Source organism: Orussus abietinus, unplaced genomic scaffold (genome assembly GCF_000612105.2).
Source record: "Orussus abietinus isolate OABI.00-Male unplaced genomic scaffold, Oabi_2.0 scaffold336, whole genome shotgun sequence".
Lineage (NCBI taxonomy): Eukaryota > Metazoa > Arthropoda > Insecta > Hymenoptera > Orussidae > Orussus > Orussus abietinus.
The window spans coordinates 56,888-70,552 of NW_019395080.1; the positions used below are offsets into that span (position 1 = coordinate 56,888).

Below are 13,665 nucleotides of genomic sequence, written 5' to 3' on the forward strand. Positions count from 1 at the left end.
CCAGAAAGCATGAATCCAGAGGATTTCTGGAGTTTTACTTCGATTTCTTTATAATTATTGTACGAAAACGACAGGTGGAGTATGCCATTTGGTACAATACCCAATATAATTCGACACAGCTGTCAATATAAAAACGAACGTCGGCAACGTAGGCATTTAGAAAAATCTTCTTTATCGACGTCGATCAAGTTCCTCGACGTGTTTCACTTCACCTTAAGCTCAAGTGAAACCTGCCTCGGATCAGTCAATTCTAATAAGACATTTGTTTTGGGGAGTATTTTATTGAACCGTCTGAAAGTTTCCTACGCGAGTCGGGAGTACCTTTAGAATATTCTGGTACTTTTAAATTTGCATTCTCAAAGCAAATTTACTTCATTCAAACTAGGCCAAAACGTATGTTTCGATCTTTATGCAATTTTGAAGCACTCAGAGGTGTGATACGTAAGTGTCAGGACCGTTCGCAATAATCTAGTACGTTCTTGTAATCGAGAAATATGCATTTGAACGTAATAAAAGCAAAAAAGTGTCTTGAGAACTTCTGCGTTAAGATGGAGGTAACATATGTAGTGCTCGAGCTCTCGGAAAGAAAAATTAGTTGACATTGAATGCAACAGATGGCTCTGCAATTAATTATTGTATCATAATAGGATTAGGTTTATCATGTGAGTACTAAAAATTAATCCGTACAATTCTCAATGCAGGACGACACAGCTGTTAATATAAATATAAATGGTGATAAAGTGACGCGCTATTTTAGATTGTGCATCACTTACAAGGATTTGTTTTTACCGACGACGATTCGTATTCTCAACGGGTTTCACTCTATCTTGAGCTCGGATTTTACTTGAGGACTATACCTCATAGATTACAGAAACTCTGCTTTTACCATAGAACTATTTTAATAATAATTTAATCTTGTCATCAATTCAATATTAACTTTTTCCTGCAACTTAAAACTTCACTCAGGATGGGGGGAGTTTTTTCTTCGGCGTACTTCCGGTTCGCAAGAAGTAGTCGTGGATTCGTCAATGAAATTACATCGCCTAAGTTAGTCGGTAAGAAATGGTCCCAGCGGGAGTTTCTGTTCTCAAAAGTTTTTGTTTAAATTCAGTTTGAACTTTGTAGTTTTCTGATGGAACGTTAAGGTTTTAGTGCCGTTATAATCGAATATCCAATATAATCGAAATTCAATATCGCCAGCGCCTCCCCGGATAGGGCTGCAAAGTTCACAGCGACATTCTTGCCAATGACATTTTTAGTGCTTTCGGAGAGAGCCCCTGGAGAGATTTTTTTTTCTTTCCACCTGCCAATTAGCGAGGAAGTTTCGATCGGAAGAATAGTTACTTAAATACGCCTCTGAGTTTCGGTAAAATGGCTCGGATTGAAGTTATCGCGACTCGTTTCCTAATTGAACTTCCGTGTATTTCGTTATCGACTTTGCTTGCAGAGGGTACAAGTGCTCCGATTATAGCTGAAACAGATTTAAACGGCAAATGAAAAGGTTCTTTTAATCCAGTTTAAACGACTCGGCCTCTTATTACCTCTTGACATACAATCGCGTCTTCGATATTTCGTTCGATTCGTTAAAAGCATGGTAGCATTATAAGTATTGACAATTAATATAATTACGAGTATTTAAGTAGCCATCAATACCATCTATTACAGAGACATGGTAAGAAAAGACGGGAAGCAATGTGGGTTCTTAAATAGCATAAGCAAATGCCACGCTTATAACGTGTAGCAAAATTTGTAAGCTAGTCGCCATTAATCTTTTGGTCACCCTCGTACCTCTTCTACTCTGTAATAAATTCTCTATAATTCATTGCAACGAGCATGCTCAATTCCGAGCCCTTGGAGCCGGAAATAAAATCAAGCAAACGCGGGTGAAGTCACTTTCCAGGCAGGACGTGTACTGCGAGTCAAGTTTGAAACAATCATACATTTCGTGCATAGAGCACCTGTACGTGCCTACAGCGAGGAGAGGAGCAATAGATTCAACCCAAGGATTGTACCAAATGCATGGAATCACAAATAGTTTGGACTTCTCGAATCAATATCTGTAATTTACCGAACGCAATTTACCAAAGTCACATAACCAGCCACCCACGAGGCTTTGCAAAAAGAGCTGCAAACTTACCATGATATTCCAGGGATGATACGTCTTTTACCTAATTCTGTGCTCGATATATTTATATGGGATATATTTTGAGTTTTGAAAACTTGATACAATTCGGAAAAACGAATAATTGGATAGAACAAAACTCACTCACAACTGTCGATTCGCTGCTCTCGACTGACTTTACACAAAAAGAATGCCTTCCTTCAGAGACGCGCTTTTTCTTAAGCGCGCTAATTCCTAGACCAAAGAGTTGCGTCTATATTCTTGTATGGATATATCTCGGGATGCGCTGGAAAATAATTTCTTGTATCCCACATCTATTGGTTCCGCGGGATCCTAAAATCGTATTTGTGTTTTCAGGGCAACCTCGGTAGGAGCGAAGTTCATATGGAATGACATCCCGCAGACCCTGGTCGACGACGACACTAGTTGGTACAGCTATGGTCGTGATGTTTGTAACCATGGCGAGTGGTCTGTGTCCGTCTCGTTGCAAATGCGACGACGAGTTCTTACGAGCATCCTGTGCCGGGGCCAGTCTGGACGTGGTTCCGATCCAGCTGAACCCGGACATCCGGCACTTGGACCTCTCCGACAACCGAGTGTCCAACGTCCACCTCACGTTCGGCTTCTACGGGAACCTGGAGAGCCTGGACTTGAGCTCGAACTTCATCCACACATTGGGCTCCGACAACTTCAACCTCCAACAGCGCCTAATGCTGCTGAACGTCAGCTACAACGGGATACGAACGTTAAACAAAAACGCATTGAAGGGCTTAGATGCCCTGAAAGAGTTGGACTTGTCTGGCAATAACGTAACCGAGATGGATCCGCAATGCTTCCGGTTCACGAGCGAGCTGGAGTTGTTGAACCTGAGCGGCAACTCGATGATCAGTTTGCCGGAAGACCTGCTAAAGTACCTCCACAAGATCCGTTCTCTGATCCTCAGCAAGAACTCCTTCCTAGAAATCCCCACCAGCAACTTGGTCCTAACGCCCAGCCTGGAGCGATTGGACCTCTCGGACAACCTGATCCAGGAGCTGGACCGAGATTGCCTGCCGTCGCTGCCGTCTCTGGTCCACCTGAACCTGGCGAACAACGTCATCAGAAGCGTCTCCGACGACGCCTTCGACGGACTGTCCAGCTTGCTGCACCTAGACATGTCCGGGAACAACCTGACTTCCGTGCCCACCGCCGCCTTGGCCAAGTTGAACGTCCTGACCACGCTGATCCTCAGGAGGAACCCTCTCGGCTCCCTGAAGACCGTGGCCTTCCGCAACCTCTTCGAGCTGCGGATCCTGGACCTGGACGAGTGCATCATCGATAACGTCCACGCGAGAGCCTTCGCCGATAACGTGAACCTAGAAAGGATCTCTCTAGACGGGAACCACGACCTGAGGGTCCTGCCTTCTAGGATCCTCTACGGAGCCAGATACCTGCGCAGAGTGTCTCTTCGGCGGTGCAACCTGGCGACCCTGCAGCCCACCCACTTCCCCGTGGACAGTCTGCAGTCCCTACGAGTAGGGGGCAACCCTTTCGTCTGCAACTGCTCGATGCATTGGCTGTGGAACGTCCTGCGGACCGAAGAGCGCCGGAACGAGTCCAGGCTGGAGTTGGACGCCAAGAACATTGCCTGCGCCGACGAGGAGAACCTGAGCAAGCCCCTGGTCTCTTTACCAGAAGCTGCCCTTCGGTGTCGACTGAGCCCTCTGTATCTCTCCCTGTCCGCGGCAGGCTGTATCGTGGCCACTGCCGTCATCCTCGTGCTCATCGCTCATATCACTCGGTCCAAGAGGAGGAAACGAGCCGATTACGAGTACGCCGCCCCAAACCGACCCGAACTCCTCGTTTACGTGGGCAGGGGCCACGACGAGATGGAGAAGAACCACGAGTCCTACAGCAGGAGGCTGATCGGCCGAAACGAGGAGAACATCTACGACCTTCCTAGAGGCAAAGTCAATAGGAGGTCCCATGAATCGAATATCTACGACACCCCTCGATTTTCCCATCCTAGTCTCTGCGATCTCGACTCGTACGAGCGACCCGTGGAGAACGGAGTATATGCCGTGGCCGATGTCACCAATCTGCGGGACGAGCCTCCCGAGGTCCTATCTCTCTATCGAATGCAATCTCCGCCGGCTAATAGAGCGAACTTCGCTACTTCCGTGGACCACGATTACGAGAGGGATTTCGAGCGCCATTTGCCCCAGAAGCCTCATGTGGTTTTCGTCTGAGACCGGGAATACGATGACTTTGCTATCGTGAGTGAGGACGATTTCGAGACTAAGGAGTCCTCGCTCTCGCAGAGGAACTCCGGAGTCCCGGGACTCGTTATCACCCGTTACCATTGCGCCGTTGACCAACTTAGAGGAAAGTAATTCCCGATTTTCGAGCAGCACGCGCGGCCGAGTCGCTAACTACGTTAGAAAGGAGTTTCCGAGCGAAAGGGAGAACTCTCGCGAAAGCGGGGGCTGAAAAGCTCGGAAATCTGCCCTGAAATGGCGTATTTCCGCCTTTTTTCACCTTTTACTTTATCTTGCATTTGACGATCGCTCGAAGCCACGGGAACCTAGGCGTATTCGACGCTCGAGAAAGGTGGAACGTAGTTTCGCAGAGTATTTCCTAAAGGTCTACTTATACCATCTGGACACGTACAGACATTTTGACTTACATTTATCAGAGTATTTATATTCAATCAGAAGCGGTCGGACACGTTGCGTGCCAGACCTGTACCGACCGGCATTGCTAATAAGAATGTTTTGTAATGTTATTAAGTTAAATTTTAGATTTAGGGTCTGGACTATCCTGATAGTATAAATATATCATGCTCTTTTGTTTCACCGGATGATATGAATCGACCATTATGGGAATTCGATTCGATATCGATAAAGGCTGAGATCCTGATGCAAAGGAAACAAAATGCGCTTACGCAGGTTTACTTTTCACTTATTCTGCGTTTTCGGAAACGCCGCCATATTGAATTATGCCACTGGGGAGTTTACGAGGGTCATGGCGAATTAATTTGGGGTTTTGGACATGAAAAATGCCTAGAAGTTTCGTAGTTTAGCGTTGGAAGTGTACTGTAACTGGCCCATTAAAAGGGCCGGCACACCTTGTATCTCTTGTATCACGGTGCAGCCTAAGAATCGGAATGGAGGTATGAAATGGCTTAATGAATGGATTTTAATGCAGTGCCAACCGATTGTTCATTGATTAGGGGAAGAGCTCTCGAGCTTAACGATTCGTCGATTATCGTCCCTCGATAGGTCCGAACGGCAGAGTGGTTCCTTGATAAGATCTCTTTAAACGGAGGACCTGCGATGGATTCAGGACTGGGAGAAGGCCCATCAGTGGAAGGTCGACAGGAGGAAGTGCCCGCAGATAAACGAGAGAAAACGAAATGTCTTCCGAGATAATATTGCTCCGCCGGGAAATTCGGATTTCCGGCCGAATAATGCTTTTTGCCCTCAGCAGGTAGCCGATATAAATCGTATTAAAAGTCGTATGGGATCATGACGGCCCAGCCTGAAACCTGTCTTGAGATGGTGCTTAGGAAGTGCTCGCATTGAGGATCAATTTTTTCTAAAGTACGAGCTCGCCGCTCGATTAGGGATAGCTGATGAAGCGGTGAAAAAAAGAAAATCGCTCCCGGAAGGGACGCCATGGCGAGGGGAGGAATTCACGGTGGAGAAGAAGCGCAATCGACCACGCGTACACACGAGTTTCTTGGCCCTTCGAGGCATGTAAATTGAAGCAATAACGAATAAGATTTTATTACGGTAGGTACGCTCGCCGTAAAGGCGTATATTAGGCGTACAATCGCCCCACGGAATGTGCGTGGCCAATGGAAGATGGGCTCTCGGTGCGATCAAGAATCCGCCATTAAGATACGCCTCGGGTGCAGAAATTTCTTTCGTTGGCGCCGTTTACCGAGCTCGTTATCGTCTCGGATTCGTACACAACGATTTTTGGCCCTCGTTACGGGAAGAGAAATAGTTAGGGTCCGATGGCGATGCAATTCTGGTCCTTCAAGTACTACCTGCCCCGCCATCTTTGATTTCGTTCGTTCCGTTTGGGATACTTCCTTTCTTCCGATGAGTCTGTAAGAAATAGCAATATAAGTAGGCAAATGTTAATGATTTAGGCGAAAGAGATAGCAAGGAATACGTATATTTTGGAGATGTATATATATTTTTGTGACTCTGATGAAATTGGCTGCGATAATAAGGGTGACAACGATGACGAGCCTTTGTTAAATGATCGATATGGTTGGGAAAGAAAAACAAAATGGCCGCCTCAACGAAGCAATATTCTCTGATTAGCAGTGATGTGTAGATACGGATAGGAGGTTTAGGATCTCCTCGTTGCGGGAAACGGGTAACCGAAGTCTTGTTTGTCCATATATCGGATTTACGTTTATAAATGTGTCTAATAGACGCTATTTCGAAACTTTAGGACATTTCTACGGAGCTACCTTTCATGGTAATTGCAAGGTTTATTCGATTCGTTATCAGTACTTCTACTGATGTCGCATTGGAACAAATTAGGACCGTAACTCGTTAACTTAATGATAAAGTGGTTTGATTCGTCAATAAGTAATCTTGCAAAAAACCGCACGAAATTATCCGTTTCCTTATGACTATACAGGGACGAATATCTAGTTCGGAATAATATTAAAAAATGCGACAAGTGCGATCTAGAATTATGCTTCATATTATAACACATTCAGACGCATTATGACGTATCCGGACACATTTGTCGGATAAAATTCGCAATTATCAAAAAGGTTAACGACTTTCATATAATAAGAGCATTCTATTTCCATATTCTCCACATCACCCCGACATAACAAGTAAACGTCACGTGTATAAAAAACTCCCTATTTATAACAGAAGAAGGTCGAGAAAAATTGATCGAACCCAGCGATGTATCAAAATGATCGTGTAATTCGTTGTTTACTAACATAGAAGTTGAATAACCAAGCGTACATACACGTAGAAAAATGTCAAGTCTTGTCCGATCGAGCAATGTCCATTCGCGTCCATTGTACCGCTTTTGAGTACTTTAAGGTGAAGTGAAACCACCCCCAAATCAGTCGATTCAAGTAAGATACTTTTTTTAAGGGTATTGAACAGAACTGTCCGAAACTTTGACAAATGTCTCGTGAACACCTAGGAATTATCCTGACACATTCCAAATTTCGATTTTTTTAAAGAGATTTTTTAACTTAGCCCAGACCAGAATTTCAATCGATATTCAATTATTGAAAGCTCTAATATGAGAAACGAAAGTATCAGGACAAATATACGATCATTCAAAACACTCTGGTAACCGGTAAACTCGCATTTGAACGGAATAAAAGCAAAAAAAGTGTCTTATGCGCTTCTACGCTAAAACGATGGTAAAACGAGGTCTAGAAATAAAAGTTTAGTTGACATAGAAATCACAGATGGCGCAGGGGGTCCCTCTGCAGTCAATTAGGGCCGCGGAAACCATAAATCCAGGGGATTTCTGGAGTTTTACTTCGATTTCTTAATAATCACGGTACGAAAACGACAGGTCGAGTATGCCCTTTAGAATAATATCCAATTCGACACAGCTGTCACCGTAAAACCGAACGACGACAACGTAGGTACTTAGAAAAATCTTCACCGACGTCGATCAAATTCCTCGAAATGTTTCACTTCACCTTAAGGTGAAGTGAAACCCCCTTCAAATCAGTCGATTCGAATACAACACTTTTTTTTAAGGGTAAAAGACCAAACTGGCCGAAACTTTGACACATCACTCCTGATCATCTAAGAATTGTCCTGACGCATTGAAAATTTGGATTTTTCAACAAAATTTTTTCACTCAGCCCAGACAAGAACCAAAATGGCGTCGAGCTCTCATAGTTCGATCAATATACAATTATCGAAGGCTCTAATATGAGAAACTAAAGGGTCAGGACAATGTTACGACAATTTAGAACACTCTGGTAATCGATAAACTCGCATTTCAACGGGATAAAGGGAAAAAAAGTGTTGTATGCGCTTCTATGCTAAAACGATGGGAATACGAGGTTTCGGAGTGAAAATTTAATTGACCTGGCAATCACAGATGGCGCAGGGGGTCCCTCTGCAGGTCAATTAGGGCCCCAGAAAGCACGAATCCAGAGGATTTCTGGAGTTTTACTTCGATTTCTTGATATTTATTATACGAAAACGATAGGTGTAGTATGCCATTTAGTACAATATTCAATGTAATTCGACACAGCTGTCAATATAAAAACGAACGTCGGCAACGTAGGCATTTAGAAAAATATTCTTTATCGACGTCGATCAAGTTCCTCGAAATGTTTCACTTCACCTTAAACGTCAGGGCAAAACGCACAACGGAAATGCCACGTCGCCCGTTATCGGTAATCGAGTTAGGATGTAGAAAATTGCGGCGGTCAAATAGAAGCCCTAAATATTTCTCTCCGCGTAAATTGGCATTGCTTTCTAGTCAACGACCCTTGACCACCGCGTCGAACCGCATGGCTATATTAAACTTAGGTAACGGAGGGACTATTGTGGGCCGGAAAGTGGCGCGATGAGGTATATAAATCAATCAGCCGTGCCACAAAAGGGGTGATTTCAAGTCCTCGGGGCTGGATATCAACTCCGTAGTCCCCCGGTGATTCCCCGACATCCAGTGGCACTCTTCGGCGGGATTTTCGGTCTTCTTGTTAGTCACGGCAGTTAGCCGTGTTAAGGTGCATGCTTGGGGGTCCAGGAAGGTGGAAGACGAACGCGCCCCGTCAGTGTTCTTCTATTTTCCCGCCTTGGAAAAGCACCTCTCACGGAGCCCACTTCGAATTGTGATGCGTTAAAGGCGTGCCACCTCGTCGACTATTCTTGTATATATATACATATATAAATGCGAGTTCTTCACGTGTCCGAGGAACGTACGCTCGGGCAGGCATTTCAACGAACGGAGCATTCGTCGGATGCTGGCGTCTTATTTTTGTCGCGTGTCCCCCTCGTGTAAAGATAACATTTGCAGTGATTATCCTATTTCCGTCCTTTCATCTCTCCGCGTTAGCTTTTATTTACATTCTTACCCTGGCCCGAGAGCATAATTTCACTTGCGTCGGAACACGGTTATCACCTGAACAGTAAACCATACGCAGTCGTAATGTTTTGCGCTAAATATTAAACGGTGACTTTTGTCTCGGGGAACGATTAAACGGCATGGCGCACTTTTGTGGACGCGCAAAGTTATGCTTCGCGTAAAATATAATGAAATTGTGGAAGACATGTTACTAGATGAGTTCATAACCTGAAAATCAGCCACTGAGTTGGTGTTTGGAATGTCATTTTATTTTCAGAAATGTATTTATAAAGAGTTTAATGTTGAAATGAATATTAATCGCACGTGGAAATGCAGTAACTGATCAAATTGTTTGCGGCCTGTAATAATATACCGTGAATTTACGCTTTTATACTTGAACAAGTACCCACAAAAAGGTCTTGTGCTCCTTTTCAGTATTTAGGTGTATTCTTATCATTATGGGGCAGAACCTGCATGAGCTCATTATATATACATATACGCTGAACTTATATACAGGTTTGAGTCTCTTATCGCGTCTTATGAAGATATTATAATAAGTTACGATTGCAAAATGCTGTCTGGATGGTAACTGGAAATCCGACGTAATAGGAATTTGTAAGGATTCCCCATTCTAGTCCACGTCTAGACATTCTCTACTCGAAAAAGGTAACTTCTTGTGAAAACGACTCGTAGATCGTTTATTAGAAACTATAGGTTATGAGAAAGCGCAATAAACCGTTTCTAGCGTACTTCGGATCCTCCGACGGAAAATATCGAGTCCCGAGGGAGGGTCGCGACCTTATATATTTATGCAATTCTCGCACGCGTTTGTGCTGTTCGTGCCGAATTTTTCGGCTCGTAAGTTTGAAAAGGTAGAGAGGATAGTTTGGTAACGCCACCGAGTTCCGACGACCAACTTTCCAGCGATTCGTGCAAATGTGCATGTGCTACGTAAAGCAAATATTCTTAACGTGGCGCCTGAGGAATTTCACAAAATTCGTCCTCCCAACCTTTTTCTAATAATATAGTAACAATTAATTTGGGTTCGTTTGGCCCCATTCATTTATTTACAATGTTTCATTCCTCGATTAATGACGTCTGTACCTTAGTACATTGATTTAACCGAACGATAACATTTACGTAGATATTGAATCGCAGTGAAACATCGGTGTCAGTGTTAGTTTCTTCATTTCTCAACGGTACAAAAATGCAGAGATATTGAGCGTTATTGGTTAGTATAAAATTCTTATACGTCAGGACACCATGATAAGAATACCCGTAGCCAAATGTAATTGCATCGATATGCGAATATATTTACTTGAAATATTTTAAGGAAGTATATAAAAATTTCTTACATTGCATATAAAAATGTTTATAACATGTAATAAAATTATATTGTACATTGAGTAACACGCTGAGCTAATAACATTTTTTTTGTCATTGGTGTAGAATCCCTATTCATTTCGCTACCTGATTTTGTTATATATTAAGCCGTACTTTCTTCATTGGCGTAATACATTATGAAAATGTATTCCTCACGCTAAGAAGGTATGAAGTTAAAAATAAGATACATGGATTTTTTTTATTTTGTTATAAGCATGCTATAATTCTCATCGTTCTCTTATTTTGACATTTTGCAAAAATACGTCCATACAGTTAACGAAATTGTAATTTATAGTCTCGTTAGTATTTAACATTACATGCTAACTTATAAAAATGTAGATGTATTTGCCCTTGACAACTTCTACTTTGCAAGTTATACAGCAGAATGGAAGATAAACGGAACACACTTGTTGGTGTCTCTGCTCTTTTATTTATACAGGAATTGTTGGTGCGTGCAAGGGTGAAGAATCAATTCTACTCTACCAATAAAAAAAGTTCTCCGGCAGTACTTAATTCGATTTCGCTATATTATACAATTATCTCATATATATCATAATGATTATTAAAACAGCAAACGATACATATACAGCGTGCAAAACTGGAATGCAAATTACAGGTAAAGATCGAAGTCAACTCGTCCTGCACTGTAAAATTGGCCTTCTTGTCCTGTTCGCCGTACCCACGCTCCAGTTTTAAAGTAGCCCTTTTTAGCCCAAAGCTGCATTTGTTTACTTGAATATGGTCCAAGGACTTCAGCCTCTTCCTGTTGAGACCATTTTAATTGCCATGTTACTTCACTGTCAACATCCCCAGTCTTTTCTGTGTTCATCTCCTCTGTCTCGGTTGTTTCTGAAGGTATCAAAAAAATTTCAAGTTATAAAAATTTATTGAATAAAACCTAAGAAACCATTTTATTAAGAAATGATTAAAACTTACTGCTACTATTGTCAGTTTCGCCCAACTTGGCTTTTTCTTTTACATCAAAATCATCAGCATACATGTCTAATTCTGCCTCCTGTTTTGAAGGGTGAGATTGTTTTTCACTTTGCTGGATCTAAAATGCAATACAAAAATTATCCGAATGTGATATTAAATCACTTTGTGGTGTTTCGTACAATCGTCCTCCAGTTATGCTTTTATTTTTTTAAGTTTACATACCTTTTTCTTAATCAATTCAAAATTCTCTTGGTAAATATCCATGTTTCCTGTTCGTGTCAATAATTCATTTGCAAGTTCTGTCAATTTTATTATTTGAGCAGATTTTTCATCTTCTTCTGCAGAAGTCACTACTTCTTTCTTCTTTTTCCACCTGTCAGCACTTGACATTTTTTTCTTTCCCTTTCCTGTATTTACACATTATTTTATGCATGTATTCGCATATTATTTTTAATCTTACATCATATTATATACAATAATAAAAATATTAGGAAATTACCTCATAAAGTGGATCTGCATTAAAATATGATAACTTACCGAGTCTACACAAAGCCTGGGATACAGTTTCGCCTGGCTTTAGGTATTCTAATATTTGTTTATATAATGGCGTAGGGTCAAAAACTATATCCTTTTCTTCCTCTTCGCTATCACTATCTGCTAATCCTTTAGACTCGTCAACTGTTTTTGTCTTTTTACGCTCTTTTATCTGGAAAAATTAACATGTCATACGTTATATATATATATAATCAGGAAGATGAATAATTTAATATCGATCGCTTTTTAGTAGATACCTAACCTGAACCCAATCAATATTATCCAACCAATTATCTCTAATCTCTTTTTCTTTATTCCAAAGGTAGTGGCCATCCTTGTCGAAGTGACCTTCTTCCAATTCCTCTTTCATATTAAACGCGGTAAAGCCGACTTCAGATTCTTGAGTTACGGGTCCATCTTCCACTCCTGATTAAAATAAGTTCTTTGTTAATATATAAGACAAGTTTACCGTTATAACATAGTCAACAGTTAATAATGACATCTATAGCAAATAACAAATTAAATCAAATGGGTATATAATAAATATTAAACATTTTATGAAAAGTATCAATAACAATTAATACATGTCATTTAAAGAGAACGAAGATATTACATAATCAAAATTAATATCCTATCAGAAGTGCGACAATACAAATCTATTCATCAGAGACAAAGAAAAGTAGCTTGTAAAATAACATCTAAAGAGGCTGTATTCGTTTAATAAATTTAAGGGGACGTAACAACAAACCTTCAAATTCATCCTCGTTCATAACATTGTACGTATCTTCGGTAACTTCATCGTCGTCTTCATCAGAATCCAAGGAATTTTTTAGCGCTGGTTTCTGCTCTACAGGCCAATCTGCTGTTGAAATCTCGTTGAACTTGCGTTTCGACATTTCTGGGCCGTTTATTAAACGTATACGTTCCCTAAGCTTCACTGCAATACAAATGCTCAACGTGTAAAGGGTTTCAAAATAATGTATAAATAAACAATGGAGTATATTTTTCACATTTTTGCTGCTCCTGGTAGTTAGCTCCGTTAATATACACAAACTATTTAAAATTACGTCTCCGTAGAGTTATTCACCCGTACACACATTTGTCGCATTTATATCTGCGCAAATCAAACTGTTTTGAGGTTAGGATGAACATTGGTTGGTTGGTTATTGCCAGTTATTGCTTATGGCTCCAGAGTCTTCACCGCATAGACTCTATTAATGCCAACTTAATTCCTTACGGGGCTAAAAGCCCTGTTCGTTTATTCCTAGTTTCTTTTGGTGGTTGGGTTGGCGAGTACCTTTACCGGCTATTATATTTCTATGTTGTACTTTTTGGCTATTGCGTTTAGAACTTTGCAGATTGTTCCATTGCCTGTTTTGATAATTTGTGTTATTCATCCTCTCTTCAACCATTGAATTCAAGCACTGTTAAAGTTCCTCTCTTGACTACATAGTGAAACCTTCAAAGTAGTACCGATGAAATGGCGCCACTTTCTACAACACCTAGATATTCCTAAGTAATTACAAATTTACGTACCGGTGGTTGTATATCATAACAAATCATAGGATCCTCGCAAACATGATCACCATATTCTTGACATACGGGATTTTTTTCTCATGCGA

General features: G+C 41.5%; 2 protein-coding genes across 3 annotated transcripts; one reads left to right on the forward strand and one right to left on the reverse strand.

The window, feature by feature from the left end:
• The first annotated feature begins 2,511 nt into the window (after positions 1-2,511).
• LOC105697681 (amphoterin-induced protein 2) lies at positions 2,512-4,350 on the forward strand. The gene has a single exon (XM_012421287.1). It carries the CDS (start codon positions 2,512-2,514, stop codon positions 4,348-4,350), a length of 1,839 nt encoding a protein of 612 aa, XP_012276710.1.
• A 6,408-nt stretch (positions 4,351-10,758) lies between these two features.
• LOC105694470 (CD2 antigen cytoplasmic tail-binding protein 2 homolog) lies at positions 10,759-13,244 on the reverse strand. Of its 2 annotated transcripts, XM_012415161.2 has the most exons (7): positions 13,054-13,243; positions 12,792-12,980; positions 12,306-12,469; positions 12,047-12,215; positions 11,732-11,916; positions 11,510-11,627; positions 10,759-11,422 (listed from the first exon to the last, which is right to left on the reverse strand). In XM_012415161.2, the coding sequence occupies exons 2-7, from the start codon at positions 12,937-12,939 to the stop codon at positions 11,184-11,186; spliced, it is 1,023 nt and encodes a 340-aa protein (XP_012270584.1). In that variant the 5' UTR covers positions 12,940-12,980; positions 13,054-13,243; the 3' UTR covers positions 10,759-11,183. The 2 variants fall into 2 exon arrangements, with proteins under 2 accessions (XP_012270584.1, XP_012270593.1); XM_012415170.1 differs by having other exon boundaries at positions 12,792-13,244.
• Between the last annotated feature and the right edge of the window lie 421 nt (positions 13,245-13,665).